This window comes from Mastigoproctus giganteus, chromosome 12, assembly GCF_048544385.1.
Source record: "Mastigoproctus giganteus isolate SK-2022 chromosome 12, ASM4854438v1, whole genome shotgun sequence".
NCBI lineage: Eukaryota > Metazoa > Arthropoda > Arachnida > Uropygi > Thelyphonidae > Mastigoproctus > Mastigoproctus giganteus.
Window position 1 is genome coordinate 175,876,159 of NC_143586.1, and position 22,179 is coordinate 175,898,337.

At 37.3% G+C, this 22,179-nt stretch overlaps 1 protein-coding gene across 1 annotated transcript in view; it reads left to right on the plus strand.

Annotated features, from left to right (window-relative positions):
- The first annotated feature begins 3,746 nt into the window (after positions 1–3,746).
- The window catches only part of LOC150077613 (uncharacterized), a 278,408-nt gene continuing 259,975 nt past the window's right edge, over positions 3,747–22,179 (plus strand). Inside the window, exon 1 of the mRNA XM_090385960.1 lies at positions 3,747–3,950. Coding sequence (XP_090242086.1) covers positions 3,851–3,950 — 100 coding nt within the window. The 5' untranslated portion in view covers positions 3,747–3,850. The remainder of the gene's footprint in view (positions 3,951–22,179) is intronic.

A 22,179-nucleotide genomic window follows, 5' to 3' on the forward strand; every position in this document is an offset into this window, starting at 1 on the left:
TGCATACAGGTCTGGCGGTCTCATTTTAGGAAGGGTGTAGAGTTGCTTAAGCATGTACAGAGAAGGGCAACAAAGGGATCCCCTTACCAAGAAAGGCTTAAGTTCTGCAAATTGCAGTCTGCGAGTGATCTGATTGAGGTTTATAAGGCCTTGAATGGGTTGAAAACGCTGAATTCTGATGGGATTCTTCTACTTGTTCAGATTACGAACCTGAGGGGGCATAAATTCAAATTGAGGAAAAACAGTTGCAGAATAGATGTGTGGAAATTTGCCTTTAGCCAGCAGGTGGTTAATTGCTGGAACAAACTTCCATCTGTTGTTGTAGAAGTTGATAGCTTAAATAAATTAAAGGAGGAATTGGGCAAACGTTTAGTGGGAATGGATGTGTGAAGTTTTTTTTTTTTTTTTGGCTGATGCAATATAAGCTCATATGCTTGCTTTCTTGCATTTACATGCCTCCATTACTATTACTAAATATGTAGACCTCAGCAGAAAAAAGGCTTTGAGCTTCTTGAAAGGGTCCAAAAACAGGTAACTGAAATGGTGAGATCGCCATATGAAGAAAGACTGATTATGTGGGCTACAGGGCTTGGCAACCAGGCACCTCAAAGGTAACCTGATGGAGGCTCTAAGAGGAATTAGTAAAATGAAGGTGGAACTCTCATTGTTATAAAGAATTAGCCAGTGAATCATTGATTTCCTGAACAAGTTGCTCTAGCAGGTAGTTGAAGCTGCCAGTTTAAATTAATTCAAAAGTCAACTGGATACTTACCTGTGTAAGGAGGGAAGCATATATTTTGTGTTTTCTTATCTATTTGGTTGTTTTTTTTTTACAATGCAGAAAAACCTGTGGGTGCCTTGCACTATATGGGCAATACTATTACTACGATATGCTTCTTGCAACAGTTGACCATGCAATACACTTGTCAACTGTATCGAATTAACATGTTAATCTTCATACCACTTCTGCACATGTTATTGTACTAGAAGAACACAGTAGTATATGCTTTCTAGTAACAGATAATACTACTATGTATACTTCTGTATAATGATTTCATCATAGGCATTGGATACCATTTATTTCAAATTTCATCTTTCAAAAATTAACAGTTTTCCACCTAAGTGATGCATTTTAATTATAATCACCCTGTATATCTATCTAACTACATTTATATATGTGTGTGTGTGTGTGTGTGTTTTTTAATATTTTTACGCATATAATATATCTATTTATATATGTAAAAGCAGAAATGCATGTGAAAGCATAATTTTGAAATTTCACATACATAAGAATTTTAACAACTTGAGAATGAAAGAGACAGTTTCATGCTTACAGTTTATGTTTATATTGTTTTTTTTATTTTTTCTGAAAAAAATAATAAAATTTTTGTAGCATTGAAAATAATGCAAAAAATTAAAAATGCAAATATACAAATTTTTCATTAAAAAATACATTAAAATGTTTTGCAATCCAATAATATACTAGATTTTGGTATACTCCAAGCAGAATTCAAAAAATTAAACTTTCCCAAAAATAAAAAAAGAAATCTGAGCACCTGTCAGATTCAAAGTACATATTTTTGTTACAATCAGGGGTGTAACAAAGATAAAAGGTAACAAAGATAATTGCATAAAGAAATTTATAAGTTTTTAATTTTCACAGAGTTTAATTATCAACAGATGACCCATCCAATTGCTGAAATCAGTCAACCTCATCACAGAATGAGGTTGACTGATTTCAGCAGCTTTGGAAAATTCTAATTTAATGCCAACTAACAAGCAAAGAAAGTAGTATTTTCACTTTACCACACAAATTGTGTTTATTTTATAATGGCTGCTCCAGAAGACCATTTTTGATATACCATACCTCCCCACTGATAACCAACTTTTAGCAGTGGCACCTAGATCTTGTTCAAATTTGTTAAACCCAATTTTAAAAACATTATTCTTCATCTACGCATGATGTAAAATTGCACTTTATCTCCGAATGCAATCTATCATTTTCATTCTATCCTTCACACTAACATGGATGTAGAAGCAAACTTATTTTTATGTGGAAGGTATCACTTTGGGCTGTTGATCCAAAATTCTAACAAGGCAATTAACTTTCCCAATGACAAGTGTCTAACCTTTACTGCAGATGGAGTTTTTAAGTGTACAATTTAATCTAGAACTCAAATTTACAATTGGCTTTCTCTCAATGTAAAGCTGACAGCACCAAAGATATAGAAATACAGCAAATACACAGTACAGTACTAAAATATATTTTATACAAAATACCTTGAGAGCCCACTTCCCTTTTCACAGGCCCTTAAATTCATTGTTTGAGGATTTGATTTTTGCAAGAACATCAGAAAAATATGATAAGATGAATTTGATTAGATAACATGAATGTATTTTTGACTTTTTTTTCTTATTAAATTTTTTGTAAATATTATTTAATGTAAAAGAAGTAATATGAAAATAAACCTTGTATTTTTCATTTTTATTTTACTAAATCCATCCTCTTATGTCTTTCACCTTAACTTTAATTCTGATGTTCTCCTTTTACCTACTTCTTTAGACTCTGTGGTAACTGCACATGACTACGGATAGTAATGATTTACTCAGACAAGTTGATAATACTATCAGATGCGATGGTGTTAATCTACACTTTTATACATTAGATGCAATTTAGTTAATTTAAAATTCAATCAATGTTTCACGCTATTAAATATAAAAGATGTCTATCGTTTTATTGTTATTGTTCTTATAAGTTATATGATAGTACACGTGTCTTTTTTGCAAAATAAAAAGAAATAAATATCCCATTTAATGGAAAGTCTGATCAAATTATTACGGTGCTGATACCATAATGAAAACTTCGGTACATAGGAAAGTATTGTTCAGAACATAAACTCACATTCATGGGAATATAAATTTCATATTTATATTAAAAAAATTGCAAAACATTTATGTGCCGAAAATCAGCCAGACTTGTAATATCAGGCGAACGTTAATTAAAAACGTATTACCTTTGCAACGAAGGTGAGAGAAAAAATTTATAAGAGGAAAAACTACAACGTTTTGCTTCATAAAGCAAATTATCTCAAAAAAGTAGCATTCATTCCAACTAAAAGTCATTGGGATAGATAAACAGATAACGTATATTTCGAACATCCATTACAAAACGTTATTATTATTTATTTACTATTTTTTTTTTTTTTTCTATTGGACGTAAGTCGGTATATGAGACCAAGAGTATTTATAGAATCATTATAGTGATATTATTCTCTGTAAACTATAGCAACTGTCATGTTTTCATCAGTTACTTTTAAATGATCCACTTGACTCAACATTTTTTTATGATACATGCTAATTAAATACATAAATATATAAGTAAATGCATAAATAAACAAATAAATAAATAAAAATATATATATATATATATAATAGTACACATTTCAGTGCGTGATTTTCACCTAAAACTTTTCACATGGCATTAGCGTCTGGTACGAGACTAATTTAAAATGTCTGCTTGCGATAGGTGTATTGATGTATATAAAAATTAAAAAGCGAAATATATTATATTCTTAGTCAAACTATTCATTAACTTCTGTAGTTTATATTTTGTTTTTGATTTTTTTCTGCTATATCATGCATATTACTTGATTAAAGCATATGATATTCTTAACCATAAGCTCAATAAGAACATTCTCATCTGCTTCAGAGTACACCTCAAGTTCAAGATGAATGTTATAAGCGGCACAAGAATTCTTGTTTGCTACAGAACTCTAACGAATTACAAGTACTGATGATTTATGAGAATTGACCATTAATTTAGAATTGTGCATTTCCTGCATTAGGTAAAATGTTGCCATCCTCTGGTTATTTTAAATCTGTACCATGCCCTTTCTACAACAATGGACTTTGTGAAAGACCTCACTGTCATTTTAGGCATGTGAAACGAGGTATGGGGATGAATTAATGATTGATTTTAGTGTAATATTATTAATTAATAGAGTATTGAATTGAGTTAAACATAAAAGCATGGTTTGTATGCAAGAGAAGGATGTATGAGAATTGTCGATCTATGGATGGTCAGTGCTGTACGACAAGAACAAAAGCCGGATATTACAAAAAAACAATTTCCAATTAGAATTTTTATTTTATTTTTCAAGAAAAAAAAAAAAAAAAACGATAACAAAATAGAATTAGTATATCTTAATTTACCAAAAATACTATGCAATGGATTACTGGAACAGCCTACCACAACCAATGAGTAATTAATTACCCAGGTTTATTAGTTAATAATAGTTATAATTTCTTAATATTCAGCATTAACTAAATTTTTATTTTGAACTTTTTTAAATTTGTATTGTGTATTTCCTGGTATCTCTTTTAATAGAATTAGTCTTAAAAAATGAGAAATATACCTTGTTTTCTGTAGCATTATAACAATTTAGCATAATACATAGTATGCAAAAGTGTATTTTGAACATTCCACATAGAGTAATTGGTGCTGGTAATGTACTGGTCACCTTTTTTTTATCTTTATATTTTTCAAATTTATTAATTTAATGATAAAAGCTAACTAAAGGCCTTTGATGCATTTAATGCTGTTTTATGTATTATTATATTTAATTTTAATATCCTGGTGTATTCTTTTTATTGTGCAGTTTTATTATTTTTTTTAATAGTGAATATGTGTATTCTTGTATAGTTCAAACTAAAGACCAGAGACTGCAGATTGCAGTTTCAGGAAATTAGGCATTTGTGTGATGAACTGATTTGAAGTTTATAAGACTTTAAAAAGGTTTTAGTAAATATATAAATAATATATAATAGGGGATTTTTAACTTTCCAGATATTGATTGGAGCTTGAGCTAGTTGTATAACTGCAAATTTGGTAGGTAGTCTATAGGCAGCGGGACCCCCAACACAACACTACCTTTCTGAATGTATTGGGCAGATTTTCTGCTAAGCTTTTATTCCAACTAAGAGAGATACTGTTCCAAATTTACACCTAAATGGATGTCAGATAAATTGATGAGACCAGTGGCAGAGAATAAAAATGCATTCAATGATCATAAATTATCAGTGGACACTCAAACCCACAGTAAATACAAACTAACATGCAAGCAAGTCACAAACCGGGTTGAACAAGCCAAGTCAAATTTATAAGAAGCTTTTGGCTAAGAGTGCAAAGAATTCTTTAATTTATGTAAACATTAGAAGGAAAGGGATGAAAGACATTAGTCAGCTAGATGTGATTGGTATAAATGTTGATGATTCTGCTCAGATTGTTGACAAACAGAATAAATATTTTGCATTTACATTTACACATGAGGAATTTTTTAGGAATGGGTATGCCAAGTTATAACTGGGAGCTAAATGAGCTTATGATAACTGAGAAGAAAGTAGAAGTGAAGTTACTGCAAATTTGCCTAGTTTCTCATATCAGGGAAAAAGAGTGTGCAGCATGTCAAGATGCATTGTCCCCTTCATTGTGTTATGCCAAACGATGATGGCTATTGAATGAGTGCCTTGAGTCACATAGCAGAATGAGTGAATCAAATCATTGAGCAGATCTGTAGATGCTGTTCAACATACAACCATTCCTGTTACAGTAACAAAATGGCCAAATCCAATGTGTACATCATTCCATGCTTCGAATCTGCAAATAAATCCAACTCACTTTGGAATGTATTTGATTATACTATGGGCCATCCTGTTAGATTAAAATCCTAGTGCATACGTCACTCTTGAAGTAAAATTGAATTTAAACCAACCCCTTTTGTCAAGACAAACATGTATTAAATAAGTAGGAAGAAGGCAAACTAATTTATCCCAGGCTTTCATATTAGTCAATTTCAACACTTCAGTTCCAAGTGAGTGAATTTTCTTGAAAGTGACAATAGATGATCACTGAGAAGTATAGCATGTCAACAATTTTGCAAATGTTTTTGAGAAGATAGAAGGTTCTTTACTGAAATTTAGACAAGAATTTCTTTTGATTATAATTTTCTGAAAATACATGTGAAGGAAGGTTGTTCCAAAGAGCTGCAATAGAAAAGGATAAATTTGACAGTTTGAAAAGCTAGTTCTCTGGAGATGAAAAGCGAATAGCTATAGAGTAAATGAAATGCATTTTCAGACACGTTGCTCCAGACAGCTGTACCTTTAACTGTAACTGTTTAATTAAATACTCTCTCCAGAAAATTCTACCAAAACAAAATTTATTCTACTGTTTTGGTAGAGCATAAGAAGAGGCATATGATGCAAGAAAGCATTAGCATTACTAGAAGCATATGATGCAAGAAAGCAAGCTTATGCAGCATCAGCCTAAAAAAAAAAAAAAAACACTCCCCTTTCACCTCTCCGTTCATTCGAAATACCTGTCCAGATCCTTAAATTTATTTAGGCTATCAACTTCCACAACGGGATGGAAGTCTGTTCCACCAACCAACTACCCGCTGGCTAAAGGCAAATTTCCACACATTTATCCTACATCTGTCTTTCCTCAATTTGAATTTATGCCCTCTCAGGTGATTATTCTGAGCAGGAGGAAGAATCCCATCGGCATTGAGCATGCTCAAACCATTCAAGGCTTTATACACCTCTATCAGATCACCTCGCCGGTGCCTAGTCTCCAGACACTGTAATTTGCAAAACTTGAGCCTTTCTTCGTAAGAGCAACCCTTTGTTCCATTCACTAATCTTGTTGCCCTTCTCTGTACTCGTTCCAGCAGCTCTACATCCTTCTGGAAATGAGGCCTCCAGACTTGTATACAGTACTCAAGGTATGGCCTGACCATTGCCTTATACAAGGGAATAATTACCTCCTTATCCCTGCTAGAAAAATTCCTGTATATCATTGACAAGACACCATGAGCTACTCTTGCAGCCCGTCTGCACTGCTCAGAGAACTTCATATCTGCCTGCACAATTACCCCCAGGTCCTTTTCATTCTCTACCACTGTCAGTGTAGTACCACAGAGTTGATACGTTGCTCTGGGATTATTGTTTCTCATATGTAGTACCATCATCAATATCATTTATAAATACAGAAAACAATAATGGACCCAACACTGAACCCTGAGGGACTCCACTAATAACATTAGTCCACGATGAGCAGTGTCCATTGAGTACCACTCTGTCTTCTCCCCCTCAACCATCCCTTTATCCATAGCAGCAATTTGCCTCCAGTGCCACACTGCTCCACTTTGTGCAGCAGTCTTCCATGTGCAACAGTATCAAAAGCCTTTCTAAGATCCAAATATATAATATCAAAGTTATTCTTTGTATCCAGTTCCTTTGTGACTATATCATAGTATCCAATCAAATTGGTCAGGCAAGACATTCCTTAACAAAACCATGCTGTGTCCAAGCTCAGATGATCCTGCAGTCCTTTAACCAGTGCCTCCAATAATTTTCCTAGAACAGAAGTTAAACTCACAGCTCTATAATTACTTGTGTCAGCCTTTGATCCTCTTTTGTGAATTGGGGTCACATTTGCACATCTCCAGTCTATGGGTACCTCCCCTGAATCCAAAGAAGCTCTCATAATTATGGCTAAGAGTTTGCTTACCTCCTTTGCTGCCTCCTCTAATATAACTGTATAGATCCCATCCACCCCAGGTGCCTTTTTTATGTTTATCCTCAACAATTTCTCCTCCACTTTCCTCTCAGTTATTACAAAATCATCTAGCTCACTGCCGGAATTTACTTAACCTCTGGCATTCCCCTTCCTGAATAACTCCTCATGTGTGAATGTAGATGCAAAATACTCGTTTAGATTGTTAGCCAATTGAGCAGGATCCTCAACTGTTGAACCATCAATATCCAGTGGACCAATCTGATTCCTCCCTTTCCTTCTAGAGTTTATATACGAAAAGAACTCTTTGCTGTTTTTCTTTGCATCCTTTGCCAAAGATTTCTCATAATCTGCCTTTGCCTGCCTAATCTCCTTTGTGACTTGGTTACAGCTTATATCTATCATAGGCTTCAATGTCACCCATTAATTTATATGTATCCCATGCATTTTTCTTCTCTGCCATATGTCTCATTAGTTCATCTGACATCCATTTAGGCCTAAACCTTAAACAATATTTCTTAGTTGGTATGTAAAGCCTAGTAGCTTCCAAGATAAGTTCTTTGAATGCTTCCCATTTTGAATTTGCTGTTGGTAACATTATCACTGATAGGTCCCACTGTATAGAATTTAAAATGTCTCAGACCATCGTAATCGCCTTTACGAAAGGAAAAACCCTTCCCTTTATCCCTGATCAAAGTGGTTCCTTTATCTGCAGATTCGTAATGCATGAAGAATCACTACTGATAATCAGATCAAGAGTATTACTCCCTCTAATTGCCTCCCGAACATGCTGATGTAGAAAACAATCATCCAATAAATCCTCAAAAGCCTTGCTAGTGTGTGAGTGACCAACCCACAAATTCCAGTCAATATCTGGGAAATTAAAATCCTCCGTTATAAGACTCTCTGATTTACTGGCCCACTCTATTTCCCTGTACATTTTCTTATTATACTCATCAGAGTCATTAGGCCTATAGCACACTCCTACTCTCAATTTTGATCTCCCAATTCTTATGTCACACCAAACTAGCTCGACACTGCACTCTCCAGCGATGTCGACTGGCTTCTCTTCCTTGGATTTTGTGTTTTTTAACTAAAAGCATAACCCCTCCTCCCTTCCTATCCTTTCAATGTGTATAGAAAGTAGTAGAGTACAATGTGTATAGAAAGTACAATGTGTATAGAACTTCCAGTTCTGCATTCCTTATATCTGTGTGCACCATGTCTCTGATATCCCAACAATATCTTCCTTTGATGTTTTGAGCAATACCTCAAATTTATTTACCAAACTCCTAGCATTGGTGTACACGCAAGTATACATGCACCTGTTCCTATTCTTAGCTACCCTAACACAACACATGTGTTTGCTTGTACCGCAATGACTCCCAGCAGTCTCTGAAATATCCTGGATCATGTTTTCCAGGCTGCTGCTCATTCCAATAAAAGCAGTGCAAGAATCACTTTCACCTCTGCCAGTGGCTACTGTTAATCTATTAGTCCTTGTATCCCCCAAGCTAGCAGTTTTCTGACTCTCCTAACACTGTCTCGATAGCATCAGCAAATATTCTTGCACCATTTCTATTTAAGTGTATCCCATCCCTGTAGAAGCAGTCTCTCCTGTTAACAAGTACGGACCAGGCTGAAAATAATTCTACCCTTGAGCCTTGCACAATCTTTCCAGGGCCGAATTGATCGACAAGGCTCTCATCATATACTCCCTCCTATTGTGTCTGGGCAGAATTGCAGACACTTTCAAATTCATCCCTAATTCTCGGCTTTTTTTCAACAGTGACCTGTACTTGTTAAGTAATTCTGCCAGTCTCCTACTCTTAATATCATTAGTGCCGACATGTACAACTATATCACCTTTTGTGCCCTTAAAAGATGATATCCGCTCTACAACATCATCAACCTTTGCCCCTGGCAGACATACCCTGGCCCTGTTCCACCTATCCTTTTTACAGCATGTTTCCCCGACAGTAGAGTCACCAAAACTACTAGTTCCTGTGGGACCAGCGCCTTCTGCCTTGTAGGTTGCCGCTGTGTTGCGTGATGACCAAGTGCAAGCTCTGGTGTTGTGGGCAGCTGAGAGCTTGATGGGCCCCTCAATTTAGATCCTTCGAGGGCATCCACCCTGTCCTTCAAGCTCTCATATAGGCCCATAACAATGCTGAGTTGTCGCCTGATTTCCTTACATTGCGCACACACAAAGGTATCCCCCATGGCAATATCACGTCCCTTACCCGATTGAGCCACGAACATCAAGCAAGCAGTGCACTTTAAAAGGCTGTGATTCAGAACTGCCCCCCTCATTTCTCCCCTGAGCCACAGCACTCCCATTAGCTTGAGCCTTTTGCTTTGCTGCTCTGGTTTGAGTCATGATTTCGATTTAATTTCAATTTCAGTACAAAATTATAACCCTAGACTTGTATCCCAACACAGTTATAACGCTATATATATTTTTTAGAATAGAGTATTATCTACGAGTTCTGTTTATATAACTTCCATATCAAGTTATATGTTAATTAATTATGTTACGTTTGTAATCTAAGTCATTATATTTATTTAGTTAAAAAGTACAATTTAATTGACAATGAAGTTTAACAAGAATAATAGATTTTACTGATTAATTGACAATATTATATTATATACTATATTGTACTAAGCTTACGCTATCTAGTTCGGAATATAACGTATTGTTTAACAATAGCGGCAAGTTAGGAATGGTAAATCTACAGACACTTAAGTATTAATTAACTTCCAAATCTCGCTGTCTCAATTCAGAATAAACTAAGGATCCTGACTAGGTCTATAAGCTACTTATAGAAAATAATTTAATATAACAATTGGTCAATAAAGGGGCGAAATATGGCTAAAAAACTTCTTGTTCAGCACAGCTGCAACTTGTAACACGTGGATTTGATACCCTTACCTATACTAAGTAATACCTACAAAATCTCTATCTAAGTTAAACTTTAAACTAAGTATGGTAACTAGGAATATAAAGCCACTCTAGAAAATAAGTTAATATGCCAATTTAAGCTAAGAAAACAGAAAAAACTTCTCTATTCCAGGAGCAGTAAAAACTTCACCTGCACAAGGCTGCCCTCGTTCTCGATGTGTTTGCTTTATTGTATGCAAGCTTATATAGCATTAGCCAAAAAAAACCCCTTCCCATCCATTCATTCCAAATGTTTGTCTAGTTCTGCCTTGAACTTATTTAAGTTGCTGACCTCCACTACAACAGAGGTAAGTTTGTTCCTACTATCAACCACCCGCAGGCTAAAGGCAAATTTCCGTGCATCTATTCTACAATTGTCTTTCCTCAGTTTGAATTTATACCCCCTCCCCTCAGGTGAGTAATCTAAGCAAGAGGAAGAATCCCATTTGCATTGAGCTTGCTCAATCCATTCAAGGCCTTATACACCTCATTAGATCACCTTTTAGATCACCTTGCTGGTGCCTAGTCTTCAGAGCTGCAATTTACTGAACTTAAGCCTTTCTTGGTAACACCAGCTCTTTGTTCCACTCACCAATTTCGTTGCCCTTTTCTTTACTTGTTTCAGCAGCTCTACATTACAGTAAACCCCCGCTATTCGCGGGGGTTACGTTCCTGAGAAATGTCGCGAATACTGAGTTATGGCTCCGGGTTCCGTTCCAAAGTATGAAATATATAAGAAAAACTAGTCTAAAATTTTGTCTATGTATGTATTATATGTACCTTCATAATATGACTATGTACATAGTGAAATGCAAGCATGTGCCATCGAAATGAAAATAAGAAACAATTTAATATTAAATGTAATATTTATTAGAAATTTCAAACAAATCTTTCAAACCAGCGCCTTTGCTAGCTAAAAAAACTTATCCCGCCAGTGCTATAACCAGTTTCGCTAAAGTGTTGATAAAGGAGTTTTACCTTTCCACGAATGACGAGTGAACCTAACGGAATTTTATTTTGAGTTCGGTCTTCTATCCACAGATTTAAAGCTTTTTTTTCATTTTTTCTAATTTAACATCACGAGTTACAGAGCAAATTTTTGAAGCAATTAGTGCGTTTTCACCGACACTACTGCGGATTTTTTCTTCCGATTTTTTGATTTATCATACCGTTGACTCATTGATTTTATAATGTTTTGACACTGAGGAGCCACTTTCACCGTTAGAAATTTTATTCGCTGATGTCATCACCGTCTTTGATATTTTCATATTTCTCTTGTTATTCATAGCCATATTTTTGTAGGGGTTAGAAAGAACTTGTCCACAATAAAGTCACTTTCTTCCGTTAACACACTCGAAAAAGTCTGTTTTACACAGCAAAATGGTAGATTTATCATTTTTGTAAGCATATCAATTTATAAATTGATAAATTTATTCAATTTATAAGCATATAAATTAAAAGCAAACAACGAAACCTTCCGTGACAAGCGCATAACACATACTGAACAAGGATTAGCGAGAAGCATCCACGCTCGCAATTTTGTCACCCCTCTCCCCCCCACCCACTGAGCGCTGTTTTGACCAGGAAAGATAATTTTAGCCACGCCCATGTTTTGTTATGGCGGAAAATATTCACGGCGCTTTAAAATTCACATTTTTTTTTAGGTTTCATTTTATATTGAATAGGCGAAACCGGGAATACAGATACTGCGAATAGCGGGGGTTTACTGTATTCCTAAAATGACGCCTCCAGACCTGTGTATAGTACTCAAGGTGTGACCTGACTATCATCTTATACAAGGGGACAATCACCCCCTTATTCCTGCTAGCAAAATTCCTGAATATCATTCGCAAGGCACCATGAGCTACTCTTTCAGCCTTTTTGCACTGCCCAGAAAACTTCATATCTGACTGCACAATTACCTCCAGGTCCTTTTCATTCTCCACTACCGTGAGTGTGGTACCACCCAGTTGATATGTTATTCTGGGGTTACTGCTACCCATATGCACTACTTTACATTTGTCAATGTTAAACTTCAGTTGCCACCTCTCAACTCATCTGCTCAACTTTTTTAGATCCTGTAGCGTACTGTCATTAACAATCCTGCCAACCTTCGTATCATCTACAAACTTAGACGTTAATCTTGATATACCTTCATTAATATATTTGATAAATACCGAAAACAACAAGCCCAACACCGAACCATGGGGTACTCCACTGATAACATTAGCCCAAGAAGAGCAGTGTCCATTGATAACTATTCTGTCTTCTCCCAATCAATCATCTTTTTATCCATTGTAGCAACTTATCGCCTCTTATCAACTTATCGTTAATGCCATACTGCTCGAATTTGTACAGAAGTCATCCATGCCACAGTATCAGAATTATTCTTTGCATCCAGTTCCTTTGTGATGACATCATAGTATCCAATCAAATTTGTCAGACATGACTTCCCCTTAACAAACCTATGCTCTGTCCGAACTATGACTGCAATCTTATCTAGATGATCCTACATCGCTTCCTTAACCAGTGACTCCATTATTTTCGCTGGCATGGAAGTTAGACTAACAGGTCTGCAGTGTTTTCCTCAGTAAATTTTGACAGCTGGGTGGCATTATAAAGTAGCCAGGTGGGGCAGTGTAATACTTCGCAGTACTATAAAATTTTCTGTTACGTTTTTATAAATGTGACTTAAGCAATCCAGAGCAAAAATTAATTGCATAATTTAACATTATATGCTCCTGTTGCTTTGATCTTGATCACATAGTATATTTGAATTGATATTGATTGAGATCAGTGAGCAATATTATATGGGACCGCTGAAATCGCTTACATTTCAGCAGGGCGGTCAGTTAAATTCATCGGTCGGTGTGCCCATTGATAGGTTCTGGGGAGAACATTGCACCTGTAATTAACTGTGGAGACACATTTGCACACCTCCAGTCCATGAGGACTTCCCTTGAGTCAAGGAAGCTTTCATAATTATGTTTAAGGGTTTGTTACGTCCTTTGCTGTCTCCTTTAATATAACTGTCTAGATCCCATCCACCCCAGGTGGCTTCCTTATGTTTAACTTCAACAATTTCTCCTCCACTTTGCTCTCAGTTATTACAAAATCACTTGGCTCCCTGTTAGAGTTTGAACTTCTGGCATTCCCCTACTTGAATAACTTCTCATGTGTGAATGTAGAGGCAAAATACTCATTCAGTTTATCAGCTACCTGAGCATGATTATCAATAGTCAAACTATCTGTTAAGTGGGCCAATCTGATTCATCCCTTTCCTTCTAGAATATTGTAAGTAAAGAACTCTTTGCTGTTTTTCTTTGCCAAAGATTACTTGAAATCTGTCTTCACCTGCCTTAACCTCCTTTGTGACTTGATTACAGACTAGCTTACACTGATGAGCCAAAACATTATAACCAGCAAGTCGTTATGCAAATCGAAGCAACTGCAGGTGAACTACGGCACGTATGCGGGTCGGGACATGGTATAAAAAACTCCATTAATAGCATTACTCTTGTTCTTCAGATGGGAGAGGCAGCGGACTTAAGTGAGTTTGACAAAGGTCAAATTGTAATGACCAGAAGACTGGGCCAGAGCATATCCTAAACTGCATGGCTGGTGGGAGGCACATGGTCAGCCATGGTCAGTACCTACCAAAGGTGGTCTGAGGAGGGAAACCCAAAAACCACAGGCAAGGTGTTGGACATCCACGGCTCATCAAAGCTCAAGGTGAGCGAAGGCTCTCCCGGATGTTATGTGGCAACAGAAGGGCGACTGGCACAACTAGCCGGTAATTGGAATGCTGGTGACGGGAGTAATAATTTGCACTGCAATTTGCAGAACTTAAGCCTCTGTTGGTAAGAGGATCCCTTCATTCCCCTCACCAATCTTGTTGCACTTCTCTGTACGCACTCAAGCAAATCTACATCCTTCCTAAAATTAAGCCTCCATAACTCTATGCAGTATTCAAGGCGTGGCCTGACCATTGCCTTATACAGAGAGACTATCACCTCCTTTTCCCTGATAGCAAATTCCTATATATCATTGACAAAACCCCATGACCTGCCCTGGCAGCCTGTCTGCATTGCTCAGAAAACTTCATATCTGACTGCACAATTACTTCCAGGTCTTTTTCATTTTCTACCACTTTAAGTGTAGTACCACACAGTTGGTACATTTCTCTGGGGTTACTTCTACCCATATGCAGTACTTTGCATTTGTCAAGGTAACTTCAGTTGCCACTTCTTAGCCCATCTGCCCAAATTATCTAGATCCTGTTGCAGTAGCACACTGCCATTACTGTCATTAACAACGTTGCCAACCTTTGTATCATCTGCAAACTTTGACACTAAGCCTGATATACCTTCATCAATATCACTGATAAATATACAAAACAACAGAGGATCCAACACCGAACCCTGTGGGACTCCACTAATAATATTAGGCCATGAAGAGCAGCACCCATTGATTACCGCCATCAGTTTTCTCCCATTCAACCATCCTTTTATCCATTGTAGCAACTTACCCTTAATACCATTCTGCTCCAATTTGTACAATAGTCTTCCATGTACAACAGCCTCAAAAGCTTTCCTGAAATCCAAATATATGATATCAAAATTATTTTTGCATCCAGTTCCTTTGTAACCACATCATAATATCATATCAAATTTGTCAGACAAGACTTTCCCTTAACAAACCCATGCTCTGTCTGAATTATTGCTGCAGTCTTGTCTAGATGATCCTGCAATCCATATTTAACCAGTGACTCCATTATTTTACCCGGAACAGAAGTTAAACTATCATCATCATCATCATCAGCCATTTTCAATCCACTGCAGGATGAAGGCCTCTCCAGCAACTTTCCAGTTCCTTCTGTTTTGAGCACTGGCCATCCATTTACTACTCAAAAACTCATGAATTTCATCTATCCATCTCCGCCTTTGTCTTCCAGGTTTTCTTCTAGCTCCTCTTGGGTACCATTCTGTTATTTTCTTAGTCCATCTGTCATCATGTCTTCGAGCTATGTGTCCTGCCCAAGACCATTTTAGTTCTTTAGTTTTGATAAGAATGTCCTTTACTTGAGTTTGCTGCCTAATCCATGTGTTTCTCTTCTTATCTAACAGTCTGATTCCCAATATAATTCGTTCCATTCTTCGCTGTGTAGTTAGTTCTCAGCTTCTCTTCCATTCTTTTGGTGAGTGCCCAAGTTTCACTTCCATAAGTCATGGTGGGGAGTATACATTGATTCATTATTTTACGTTTCAGACAAACTGGGATATTGCTCTTCAGTATGTGACTATATTTCCTGAATGCTATCCATCCAAAATTTATTCTTCTCTTGACTTCCAGCCATTTATCATTATTACAGCTAATAACTTGTCCCAGATAAGTATATGACTCCACCTTTTCAATTACTGCTCCTTCAATCATTATTTCCCTTTCAATGGCATACTTGTTCATCATTACTTTTGTTTTAGCCATATTCATCTTTAGTCCAAAATCCTTACTAACTGTGCATAACTGATTAAGATTTTCCTCTAATTCTTTGGGATCGTGGCTTATGACCACAATGTCATCTGCAAATCGTAAATGGTTTAGGTACTCTCCGTTCACATTGACTCCTTTCTGCGACCAGTCTAATCTTCTGAAAGTTTCCTCAAGGGCAGCAGTAAACAGCTTCGGAGATATTGTGTCTCCTTGTCGAACTCCTTTCTCGATTTTAAATTTGCTACTGTCTTTGTCTAGTCTAATAAAGGATGTAGCACTCTCATATATTTTCTTCAAAATCATAATATATGGAGTATCTATGCCTTGTCTTTCTAGTGCCCGAAAAACATTGCCTTATGTTGTATGGAGTCAAATGCCTTTTCATAATCCACAAATGCCAGGCATAATGGTGTTTTATATTCATTTGCTTTCTCCATTAGCTGTGATATTACGTGAAGGTGATCCATAGTTGAGAATCCTGTCCTAAAGCCAGCTTGCTCTTTCGGTTGATTCTCATCAAGTATTCTTTCTAATCTGTTAGTAATGACCCTTGTGAACAACTTGTAGATATGGGATAACAAGCTAATTGGTCTATAATTTCCAATTTCTGATTTATCTCCTTTCTTATGCAGCAAAACTATGATTGCATTATTCCACTGTTTAGGCATCACACCTTTTCTAATGCACTTTGTGAAGAGCCTTGCCAGTTTTTGTGTTATGTCTCTTCCTCCCAATTTTAACAACTCTACAGTAACTTCATCTTCCCCCGGGGCTTTCCGATTCTTCATTTTCTTCAATGCATGTTCTACCTCATCAGGAAGAATATCGGGTATGTCGTATGTGTTGCTACTTTGCAATCCATCTTCCCCACTGCTGGTATCATTCCCTCGCTCCTTGTATAATTCTCTATAGTAGTCTTCTGCTATTTGAATTATGCCTTCTCTGCTGTTTATAAGTACACCATCGCTATTCTTCAGTTTCAGTATCATTTGTCTTTCTGTATTACTGCTCATGGCTGCTGATTTAAATCCTTTGTTTTCCCTTAATGCTTGTTCTACTTTTCTTGTGTTAAACCTTCTTATGTCCTCTCTGAGTCTCTTTCTAATGGCTTTGCATAACTCAGTATACTCAATTTTCTCCCTGTCAGTGTTTTTCTTGCTCTTCATTTGTCGTCTTTGGTTCATCATGACAAGTGTTTCTTGACTAATTTTTTCTTCTTTGGATTTCTGTTTCCCTATAGGTTTCTTGGGCTTTATCACTTTCAGAAAGTTGTAATATTCCTCATCGATATCTTGGTCCTGAGCAGTCTGCAGAAGCTCAAACTTGTTCTTAAGTTCCAGTACATACTGCTTTTTCTCCTCCTCTGTTATCTCAAAGACCTTTGTATTATTTACTCGAGTCAGTTTTTTCCTTTCCTTTCCTACATCTATATCAAGTGTACATCTTACCATTCTGTGATCACTTCCAACATTTACCTTATTCAGGACGGTAACATCATTCACAATATATCTTCTGTTAGTGAGGATGAAGTCGATTTCATTAGTTGTTAATCCATTTGGACTCTTCCATGTCCACTTTCTGTTCACCCTTTTCTTGAAAAAAGTGTTCATTACTGACATTCCTTGAGATTCTGCAAATTCCACAAGTCTTTCACCTCTTTTATTTCTTTCACCAATTCCAAAATTTCCTATAATTCCTCTTTCTGCGCTGTTTTGCCTTTTTCCAACCTTAGCATTGAAGTCCCCCATAATAATAGTGTAGTGGGTTTTCTGCTCATCTAGAAGACTCAATTTCAGTGTACATTTCTTCAACCTCTTCATCATCATGGCTCGATGTTGGTGCATAAATCATTATAATCTTTAGCTTGTACCTCTTAGAAATCTTGAGTATTAGTCTTGACACCCTTGGTGATGTACTTTTGAATTCCAAAATGTTGTTTTTAAAATCTTTATGGACCAGAAACCCAACTCCACCTTCACTCCTTTCACTGTTTCCATTGGTGTACAGCAGATTTCCACTTGATAAACTTATAAGTGATTCATTTCTTCTTCTTGTTTCAGCCAAACCGATGATATTCCAATTCACATCTTCTAATTCCTTTTCCAGCTCTAATATCCTGTCTTCACCGATGAGTGATCGTACGTTATAACAGGCCAAGTTCAATTTCCGTGCATGGCAGCCTGGTCGTACCCAGAGATTCTTAGCACCCTCTGCTTCCACTCTGATCCTCTCGCTGCCGTGAGAGTGAAAGCTGCTGGGGACTGAGGGCCATTTGTATTGTTGTGCTCTCATTGCTGGAGGGTTTGGTCTTTTCCTCTTCACGCTGACCAGGCGTCTTGAAGAGAACCACTCTACACGTTCGTTGCCACCTAAGTGACGTAACAGGGCTTACCATCGAGAAGGTGTGCATGAGTGGATTTTAGGGAGGCAGGCCAACCGGACTTCTCCTAAATCTTCTGTAATAGAGAGATATTGGATCCATCAGTGTTTTAGGCTGAGTGTCTGATAACACACAGGATACCTGTTCCCCTCTAAGCCCCAGGGCTTAGAGGGGAACAGGTATCCTGTAACCACTAACTGGTCTATAATTACTCCTGTCACCCTTCGATCCCTCTTTGTGAATTGGGGATACATTTGTACCTCTCCAGTCCGTGGGGACCTCCCCTGAGTCCAATGATGCTCTCATAATTATGGCTAAGGGTTTGCTTAGTTGCTTTGCCGCCTCCTTTAATATAACTAGATAGATCTCATCCACCCTAGGTGCCTTTCTTATGTTTAACTTCAACAATTTCTCCTCCCTTTTGCTCTCAGTTATTATAAAATCATTAAGCACCCTGCTATAATTTGATAACCTGCCATTTTCAAATCTTAATAACTCTTCATGTGTGAATGTAGAGGCAAAATACTCATTCAGTTTGTTTGTTATCTGAGCAGGATCATCAACAGTCGAATCATTGATATCACGTGGACCAATCAGATTCATCCCTTTCCTTTTAGAATTTATATAAGTAAAGAAATCCTTGGTGGTTTTTTTAGCATCTTTTGCTAAAGATTTCTCGTAATCTGCCTTCGCTTTCCTAACCTCCTTTGTGACCTGATTACAGACTAGCTTATATCTGCCATAGGCTTCTGAGTCGCTTGATAATTTATATGCCTCCCATGCATTTTTCTTCTCTGTCACGAGTGTCATTATTTCATTTGATAACCATTTAGGCCTAAACCTTGAACAATATTTCTTATAGGTATGAAACTTAGTACCATCCACGATTAATTCCTTGAATGTCCCACTTAGAATTTACTGTTGGTAACATCGTCAGTTGATTCCACTGTACAGAATTTAAAAACTGTCTGAGACCACTGTACTCACCTTTACAGAAACACAAACCCTTTCCTTTACCCCTGATGGTAATTACATCTCTAAGTAAATTCCACATCAGTACACTGTGATCTCTGCCACCTAGTTGTTCCTTTATCTGCAAATTCTTAATACACGAATGATCACTGCTGATAACCAGATCAAGAATATTACCCTTTCTGGTTGCCTCTCGAACATGCTGCTGCAGAAAACAATTATCCAATAAATCCACAAAAGTCTTACTAGTGTGTGAGTGACCAACCCACAAGTTCCAGTCAATATCTGGGAAGTTAAAATCCTCCATTATAAGACATTCTGATTTACTAGTCCACTCTATTTCTCCGTACAATTGTTCATTGCACTTATTCGAGTCATTAGGCCTATAACACACTCCTACTCTTATTTTTGCTTTCGCAGTGCTTATGTCACACCAAACTGACTCAACAGTGCACTGTTCATCTATATCAACTGGATGCACTTCTTTTGATTTTATGTTTTTCTTAATTAACAGCATAACACCTCCTCCCTGTCTATCCTTTCTATACACATTGTACTCTCCAAATTCCAGTTCTGCATTCCTTATATCTGTGTGATACCACGTCTCTGCTATCCCAACAATATCCACCTTTGATGTCTTGACCAGTACTTCAAATTCATCAAATTTATTTACTATACTTCTTGCATTGGCATACATGCATGCATGTATACATGTACTGATCCTTATTATTAGTTACCCTAACACATCCCATATACCAATCCGGGCAGTGTGCCAAGCCACACTGCCTGTATTGTTCAAGACTGGTTCACGGAACATAAGGAAGACTTCCAGGTATTGCTCTGGCCTCCAAATTCTGCAAGCATCAATCCCATCGAGCATCTGCGGTTTGTGTTGGAACAGCAACTCCCATCTGCGGCATCTCAGGAGTTAAAGGATCTGCTGGTTATGTGTTGGTATCAGATACCACATGACAAATTTAGAAATATTGTAGCATCCATGCCTCACCGGGTACGAGCTATTTTGGCTGCACGTGGCAGACCAACATCATATTGGGTAGGTGGTCATAATGTTTTGGCTCATTGGTATATATCTACCGTTGGCTTCTGTGTCGCCTGATAATTTATATGCATCCCATACGTTTTTCTTCTCTGCCACGAGCCTCATTAATTCATCTGACATACATTTAGGCCTAAAACTTGAACAGTATTTCTTAGTTTTTATAAAAGCCTAGTATTCTACAAGATTAAGTCTTTGAAGGCATCCTGTTTAGAATTCACAATTTGTAACATCATCAACTTCTATGCAGTTGATCCCACTGCATAGAACTTAAACCCTCTGAGACCCCTGTAGTCACCTTTACAAAAGCCAAAAGCCCTTACCTCTGATGGTAGTTAAAGTGTTAAAGTTAACTGCAGCCATTATCAACCCACTGCAGGATGGAAGCCTCCTCAACAATTCATGCTGAGGGAAATGGACCATAATCTGCCATGCTGGTCCAGTGCGAGTTGGCAGATCGACCGTATTTAGCAGTCAGGGGCTTGAACCCCGTTCTACTCAAAGAGCATGTGCTACTGCACTCCTGCTCCTGAGCACTTCGCTATGGAGGCCTGATGGTAGTTATCTTTCAGTAAATCGCACATCAGTACAATGTGATCATTGCCACTTAGTGGCTCCTTTATGTGCAGGTTGTTAACGCAATGAAGAATCACTGCTGATAATCAGATCAAGAGTATTACTCCCTCCGGTTGCCCCTCGAACATGTTGCTGTAGAAAACAATCCAATAAATCTACAAAAGTCTTGCTAGTGTGTGAGTGACCAACCCACAAGTTCCAGTTAATATCTGGAAAGTTAAAATCTCCCATTATGACATTCTGATTTACTGGCCCACTCTATGGTGCACTATGGCCATAGTTGCCGATGCACCTAATAAATCGCTAAACCAACAACAACAACTGGCCCACTATTTCTCTGCACAATTGCTCATTATACTCATCAGATTCATTAAGCCTATAACACACACCTACTCTCATTTTTCCCTTTCCCAGTGCTTATGTCATGCCAACTGACTCAACATTGTTCACCAATGTCAGCTGAATGCACTTCCTTAGATTTTGTGTTTCTTAACTAACAGCGTAACCCCACCTCCCTTCCTGTCCTGTCTATCCTTTCTGTACACATTGTTCTCCCCAAATTCCAATTCTACACTGCTTATATCTGTGTGGCACCATGTCTCTGATATCCCAACAATATCCACTTTTGATGCCTTGACCAGCACTTTAAATTCATCAAATTTATTTACTATACTGCTAGCATTGGTGTACATGCAAGTTTACATACACCTGTTATTGCTCTTAGTTACCCTAACACAACCCATGTATTTACTTGTTCCAAGATGACTCCCAGCAACCCTTGAAATTTCCCAGTGCCTCACTTTCCAGGCTGCTGGTCATTCCAATAGAAGCAGTGCAAGAATCACTTTCACCTCTGCCTGTGTCTACCATTCTATTAGTCTGTGAATCCCCCCCAATTTAGCATTTTCCCACCCCCCTAACACTGCCTCGATAGCATCATCAAATTTCTTGCAATCTTTCTATTTAAGTGTATCCCATGCCTGTAGAAACAATCTCTCGTGTTAACAAGCACAGAGTGCACTGAGAAAAATTCTACCCCATGAGCCTTGCACAATCTCTCCAGGGCCGAATTGATTGATAAGGCTGTCATCATGCACTCCCTTCTATCATGTCTGGGAAGAATTGCAGACACTTTCAAATTTAACCCTAACTTGCAAGTGTTTTTGAACATTGTCCTGTACTTGTTA